Here is a 7,746-nt window from a genome sequence, read left to right on the forward strand (position 1 = left end):
AGCTTTTCTGCTCAACCATGGTTGTAAAGAGTGGTTATTGAGTTATAATAGTACTCCTGTAAGCTCAAACAAGTCTGGTCGTTGTCTTCTGTCCTCTCTCATGAACAAGGCAATTCTGTCTACACAATTGCTGCTCGGTGGAAGTTTTTTGTATTTTCACTGTGTATTCTTCTTTCTGTCAGTCCTGTTATTCATTGCATTGTTATTATTTTCCATCCATCCATCCATCCATTTTCTATACTGCTTATCCTACAGGATTGTGGGGAACCTGGAGTCTATCCCAGGGAGCATGGGGCACAAGGCGGGATACACCCTGGACAGGGTGTCAATCCATTGCAGGGCACAATCACATACACATTCACATACCCATTCATACACTACGGACACTTTGGACATGCCAATCATGTTTCAGTTTCTCATAATTAGGCCTTGGCTGCATTATCCTATAGTTTATTTTTTATTCCAAATGTGATCAAAATTTGCGTAAGTAGTAGATGTGTAGGGGAATTTAACATGTAACATTTTAATTATATTCTGCTGAAATGAATGAAATGCGTTCGCAGTAGTGACGGGAAGTTCGGATCATTTTACTGACTCGAATCTTTGAATCTCGTTCAGCAAAATGAACTAATCTTTTTTCATGTCATTACGTTCATTTCAGCAGAATATAATTAAAATGTTACATGTTAAATTCCCCAACACATCTAGTACATTTATGAAAAAAATAAACTATAGGCTAATGCAGCCAAGGCCTAATTATGAGAAACAGAAATGATTAATTAATAGCTTGGCTGGTCTTCAGGCTATGCAGTCTGTTAATTCACCAAACCTCCCGATCCGAGCCGTTCTATCTTTTGTCACATCACATTTGTCACGTCTGTTCCCCGGGAACAGAAAGGATTGGTTCATCTCTCAAGACTTCGGGTTCGAGTCATTCGTTCATCCCATGACTGCCCCATAGGCTGAATGCGGTGAAGCTGTGACGTAATGAACGAATGACTCGAACCCGAAGACTCCAGAGGTGAACTAATAATTTCTATTTCCGGTACAGAACCTATGAGGATGTTGCAGCGCATACGTGGTCTAAAATGAACGAATCACTCTCTGAGACAACTCGTTGTTCCCGAGTTATATTAAATATTCGTTCAAAATGAACGACACATCATTACTTCTGGGGTGCACAGTGGCTTAGTGTTTAGCACGTTTGCCTCACACCTCCAGGGTCTAGGGTTCGATTCCCACTGTGGCCCTGTGTGTGTGGAGTTTGCATGTTCTCCCCATGCTGTGGGGGTTTCCTCCGGGTACTCCGGTTTCCTTCCCCAGTCCAAAGATTGGACTGATTGGCTAATTGACATTTCCAAAGTGTCCGTAATGTGTGTGCAATCCTGCGATGGATTGGCACCCTGTCCTGTGTACCTCGTGCCCGATGCTCCCTGGGATAGGATCCAGGTTTCCCTGTAACCCTTAAAAGGATTAAGCGGTATAGAAGATGGATGGATGGATGGATGGATGGATTTACTTACATTCTGCTGCAGCAGCCGGCTCTGGAACTCTTATTTTGAAAAACGTGATTGTGTCTTTATTATTTTCCTGTGCTTAACTTCACATAGCATGCGTCATCGTGTCCTCTGCCGGTGCAGGTCAACGTGATAGTTTCTGAACAGCATGTGGTAGTTAGTTGGGAGTTGTTGGGGGTAGTTTTTGTATGTTTCTCAGTTGTTATTTTGTGTAATTTCAGTGTGTTCAGCTCGCTGTAATGGCAGCTTCCGGAAGGATGGCGCTTGTCTCCGCGCTCGTGCGCCATTTCAGTGGGGGACGCTCGTCATGCGTTAGGAAGCTGCTCGAGACGAATCAAAGGCTGCGAGTTGTGTCTAATGTAAAATTCGGACTAGAGAGAGACAGTCATGTCTGGGCAGTGAATCCCGCCAAGGCTCCATTCAGCTGGGACACACAACGCAGAGCTCTGTCTTCTGAAGTAAGCACTATAAAGCTGCTCTACACGGAGCTCTCAGTAGCTTGCTCTTGAATGTTATTTAGGATCTGGTCTGTGTGAGTGTAGGAGAGATGTTCAGTTAACTCATGTATGCTGTTTAAGAATCTTAATAACATTATTTGAAGCTAATGGTGTGTCTGGGAAGAAGCTTTCCATCTCTGATGTTCAGTCTTGCCAGCTCTTTTCAGGGGAAAGTAGCCAATGCATCCTCAGAAGTTGACGGATGACGTCATGGATTTGCATATTTGTTGAAACGTCATGCTCATTTGCATATCAAATCGAGTTACTTGTGTTTTTATTCTCTGCAGACATGGAAAATTGAGTAGAACAGAAGGGGGCGGGGTTATCAAAAGAGGAAAATAATACATCACTTACTTCCGGAAGATAAATATGAATATTTCCAGTGAAAGCTTTGGCTGAAATGTTGGCCACTAGCTATGTTTCCTTCCATGTATTTTTCATTTATGTTTACATTTACATTGGCCAGAGAGACTAATGATTATCGCTGAGCATTGAAGGTTAAGGGCCTTGCTCAAGGGTCCTGCAGTGGAAGTTTGGTGGTGCTGGGATTTGAGCTCATGACCTTCCAATCTGAAGTACAATGTCTTAACCACTTCCTCCATGTGTATGTGAATTATGGGGTAAAATAATAAATAATTTTTAAAAACCTGTTGGGTGGAGAAACCAGATGTGAATCAAATTTCCAATTAGTCATGTGACTTCTTTGTCTCAACAAATCACGTGATTGGATAATTGGCTCAGAAAAGTAAAAATGGCAGAGAGAGCGAGATGCACCACTTTCCCCAGAAGTGATGATTTTGTTCTCTTCGACACATGGATTGGAAACGGTGCTTTATTCGCAAATGTTTTCTGTGATATTCCAATTTTTCACAAGTTAAATTCGCAACTTGGATGGAAACATAGTGACTGACTTGATGTTTTATTGACAAATCTGAAGCACCTTTGAAGAAGAAGATAATGATCATATGCACGTTCCTTTTGTTTTCTCTGTATTAACACTCATCACTAACTTGCCATTTGTTATTCCATTACGTTAGCTACTACATTTTAGCCAAGGCAACTGAAACATAGATCTGGAGCTTCCACTTGCCTGGTGTCCGAGCTAATAAATGTAATTATTTATGTATTTGTTCTCCCTTGAAGTAGCTGATTGGTTGTTAAAATCCCTTTTTGTACCAGCTCTTTCTTGGACCTGAGTAATCTTTGTAAGAATATATATATATATATATATATATATATATATATATATATATATATATATATATATATATATATATATAAAACTAAAATGTAAAAAAAAATAAAAATTAAATGTGTGCAGTAGGTGGCGTTGTGCAGTTTGATTCTGAGTTTTGCCTGCTCTCGTCCTTACGTGACGCCCTTATCCAGAGCGATTCACATTTATCTCATTTATACAACAAACCTTGCTCAAGGAGTGTACAGCAGTAGAAGCTTCCGATCAGTAGTCCAATAGCTACGTTCAGCTTATTTCCTGCGTTGTAGATCTGCTCAGCACAAACGTAACATTTAGTTGTTTCTCTTAGACGCCATACAAAGAAGACGATTATCCCCCTCTTCCAGAGTACCCTTCGACTCCAGAGAGCAATCAGAAGGAAGTGTTCATCGTCCGTGTCAAGGGTCTGCCGTGGTCTTGTAGTGCAGAGGACCTGCTGAAATTCTTCTCTGGTACGTTCCGCTGTCTGTTCTAACAAATGTCAGTCACCATCTGGTATAGTCTGTAATGATGAATGAGTAGACCATTTACCATCAGCTGCTTGTTGTTTAAGGTAGAATTTACCTTCATCTTTAAGAGACCCATCACCGCAGCAGTTTATTTGTTCGTACAGAGTGTCGCATTCACAAAGGAGTGAACGGAATCCATCTTATGTATCACAAAAACGGCAAGCCAACAGGACAAGCTTTCATCGAGCTGGAGGACGAGGAGGATGTCAACAAAGCCTTGGAGATGCACAGGCAGTATCTTGGACCTCGCTATGTAGAAGGCAGGTGCAGCAAATTTAAAATGTATTTATGAGAGCGTAACAACTTTAAAAAGTACTAACAATGGGCATCTGGAATTTATTATTCATTTATTATTATTAGTTCATTTTTGGCCACAGTGTTCGAAATCACATCTGCATCTAGAGGATAACATGGAATGATGCTTATTATTGCAGTATATGAAGTGACCAACAGAGATGCGGAGGCCATACTGAAGGGCACAGATGAAAACCAAGACGGAGTGGTTCGCATCCGGGGTCTGCCCTTTAACTGCGCAGAGGAGGAGGTTATCCAGTTTTTTTCAGGTGAGAACCTCACTTAGCAGGCCGCTCAAACAAATCCTATTAATTTGAGACCTGATTCACTTCATAAAATCGACTCTTTCAGGACTGAACATCGTGAACAATGGGGTCACGCTTGTCATGGATCGCTCGGGTCGGAGTTCAGGCGACGCGTTTGTGCAGTTTGCTACACAGGAGATGGCCAACGAAGCACTGAAGAGAGACCGAGAGGTTATTGGAAACAGGTCAGACCATGACATTAGACTAAAACGTGCCTCATTTGACTGTTAGATATAAGTCTGGTTTTAAGTTTATCATGTCTTGGCCGATGTCTTAGCCTTTGACATCTGCAAACGTTGACTCCCTGAACAGGTACATCGAGGTGTACCCGAGCAAGAAAAGCGAGATTCAAGCGCAGTACAGCAGAGGGAGAGGGGACACTACAGTCACTGCCGTCCGCGCACAAAAGAGTACGTTAATAATAGTTAACTTAACTTAATAATTAGGATTCTGGTATTGAATTGTACATGGATGCCACTTCAAGCAGTTTTGGCTCATATAGCGACATGATCATATACACACCTCAGCCACTTTATTAGGACCATGGTATTAATACTGGGTAGGTGCCCCTTTGCTCTTAGAACGGCCTCAGTTCTTCACGTCACACAAGGTGTTTCTTTGAGCTTCTGGTCCATGTTGAAATGATCGTGTCACAAAATTGCTGCAGATTTGTCAGCTGCACATGCTGTGAATTTTTAGCCACAGATTCATGTTTTTGGATGACTCTAGAGGAACCCGATTTGGTCTTCTGCTGTTGTAGCTCATGTATCTCAAGGTTCAATTTGTTGTGCGTTCTGAGCTTCTTTTCCGCTCAACACAGTTGTAAAGAGAGATTGAATTACTGTATCCTCGGCAGCAAGGCATCCAGCTTCAGAACTGCTGCTCACTGGATGTTGTTTTTTTTTTTATTTAAACAACATTCTGTGTAAAAATCCCAGATGATCAGCAGTTTTTCAAGTACTCAATCCAGCATGTCCGGCATCAACATCCATGCCAGGGTCAAAGTCACTGAGATGACATTTTTTCCACATTCTGATATTTGCTGTGAAAATTATCTGAAGCTCTTTTCTTAATCTGCGTAATTTTATTTACTGCACTGCTGTTGCCACCTGACTGGCTAATTGCATAAATGAGCAGATGTACAGTTTTCCTAATAAAGTGGCTGATGAGTATGTATCTGTACATTGTTTACTAATAATTCAAAGAGTTTCAAAATACTCTTACTCATTCAGTTTACTCATTATGATTTGAAAAATCTGTGGAATACATGTAATCTGAGGCTATGATGTATTCATAAATGTTTGTCCTTCTTTGCAGCCAGCAGCGTCCCTCTTCCCACGCACTATGTACACATGAGGGGTCTACCATATCAAGCCACGGCTGGAGACATAATAAATGTGAGAACTTATTTAAAACTATAGTGTACAGCTTATCAACTTGACATTTTGTTTTGAATTCTACCGAACACCAAGTTGCAGGTTTATGAGGTAAACATATATTACATATATACTTATTGGCCATTTGAACAAATATAATTACATATAGGTCACTGGTACATATAGCTGACTTTGAAAAGGACCAAAAAGATTTGCCTGGCGGATCAGGCGCAGCAGTGTTTCTGATGAAACAGTCCCACAACAAAGAATATCTAGCTAACTGGAACCCTGTGGCAATAAACTGATACTGATGAAGGGAAAGGACAATTACCACACAGCACATGAAGAAAGATCTCTAGTCTCTAATTGTCCACCTACAAAGTGCCTGGCTGGTTTAAAAAAAATTCGACATAACCGCTGCACCTGGTACAACATGATCTGAACATACTGGCTGATTAAGAGAATCTCATCCTTTTCTGCAAACATGACTGAGTTTTCCCTGATTCAGCTGTATAATACAAGATGTGTCAATTGGCAGATTGGAGTCCAGCAAAGGATTTACACAGATCAAACCAAGCACTTTAAATATACTTCAGCAGAACCATCAACTCCAGTTTTCTAAACATGAACCCTCTGTAACAGATCCTCTCCAATAGCAGATCCAATCACGTTTCATAATGTAAATTAGTTAGGTGGGGTGGGTTATGGAAAATGGATGGATTGATGGATTTAGCTGAAGGAGAGTTTTCAGAGACTTTCATAGATTTATGTACATAGATGTAAGTGATGAGGTGACTTAAAAGAAAAAGTTGAGGATGAAAGCGTGATGTTTAAACTTGATTAGACAGATCAGTTCAAGTTCAAAATTTATGTCTCATCTGTTCAAGATCCATGGCTCTAGTTAACAATGGAGTGCCAATGTGAAACAAAAGGCACGTAAAATGATTAAATTGGTTAAGCAGTAAAAGCTGTTGTCACCATATAGCTGGTTTTACTCCCACATTATCTTTGAAGTGTAGTGGAAAGGGAAGTCACAGGAAGACTGTGGTACAACGTTCCTGCACAACCCCGGATGCCCTGGTGAACACTATTCTCAAATGCTGCAGTATGCGACTATATACAGTGTTTGAATGCAATAAACAAGCAAGTCTGTGTACAGTAGCAGGTGTATCCATACCAGACGAATGACCTTAATATTGTGTGCTGGTAAGATACAATTCTCGGCGTATAATTTGTTTTGTCTTCAGTTCTTTCACCCTATCAGAGTGGCAAAGGTTCTGCTCGAGTACGGACCCGACGGGAGACCTAACGGCGAGGCAGGCGCTCACTTCACAACACGACAGGACGCGCTGCAAGCAATGACCAAAGACAAGCAGTATATACGTAAGCTTTATTTACGGAGGTTGAAATGTGCTTGAAGACACACTTTCGCTGGCTTGTTTCTATCCAAGTGTCTTACAAATCTAGTAGATTAAAATGCCAGCATTTGCATTTCCATCCGTTGCAGTGTTAGGGAGAGAGTGAAATACACACTTGTTGCATCATCATGCTATTGCAGCTCATCAAACTTCATCATAGCTTGTCTCTGTGCACTGTATGAAAATGTGCCTCAAAAGTAATGGAAATGTATTGGTAAAAATGTGCATGAACCCTGTGTTTTACTGTTACAAGTGTGAATTAATTTATTTTTCTTGTCAATACAGAGGACCGATATATTGAGCTGTACCTAAATTCCACATAAAAGGAGAAAGAGAATTGAAATGGTATGTTTAACTTTACGGCTATTTTTTAAATCCGTATTAATCACTACTTTGCTCAGTAACACTTCTTATTTTTATTTCTCTCTAGGTGAATGGCTGTCATCTGTACAAAGCATATTGGTGATATTTATTTGAGATAAATATTGGGGAAAAATGTCATTAAACCTGCTCAGTTATGGAGTACATCAGCATTGTGTGGTTTCTTAAAGTAGTATTTATTCAGAATGATTAACACAATCAAGACAAAATACAGT

The 7,746-nt window shown here is 40.5% G+C and overlaps 1 protein-coding gene across 1 annotated transcript; it reads left to right on the top strand.

The window, feature by feature from the left end:
• Nucleotides 1-1,594: 1,594 nt before the first annotated feature.
• grsf1 (G-rich RNA sequence binding factor 1) lies at nucleotides 1,595-7,675 on the top strand. Its single transcript, XM_017451837.3, has 10 exons — nucleotides 1,595-1,975; nucleotides 3,559-3,700; nucleotides 3,862-4,017; nucleotides 4,192-4,320; nucleotides 4,403-4,541; nucleotides 4,669-4,766; nucleotides 5,674-5,753; nucleotides 6,980-7,115; nucleotides 7,436-7,495; nucleotides 7,581-7,675. Exons 1-9 carry the CDS (start codon nucleotides 1,757-1,759, stop codon nucleotides 7,471-7,473), a joined length of 1,137 nt encoding a protein of 378 aa, XP_017307326.1. The 5' UTR covers nucleotides 1,595-1,756; the 3' UTR covers nucleotides 7,474-7,495; nucleotides 7,581-7,675.
• Nucleotides 7,676-7,746: the final 71 nt, after the last annotated feature.

Source organism: Ictalurus punctatus, chromosome 22 (genome assembly GCF_001660625.3).
Source record: "Ictalurus punctatus breed USDA103 chromosome 22, Coco_2.0, whole genome shotgun sequence".
Lineage (NCBI taxonomy): Eukaryota > Metazoa > Chordata > Actinopteri > Siluriformes > Ictaluridae > Ictalurus > Ictalurus punctatus.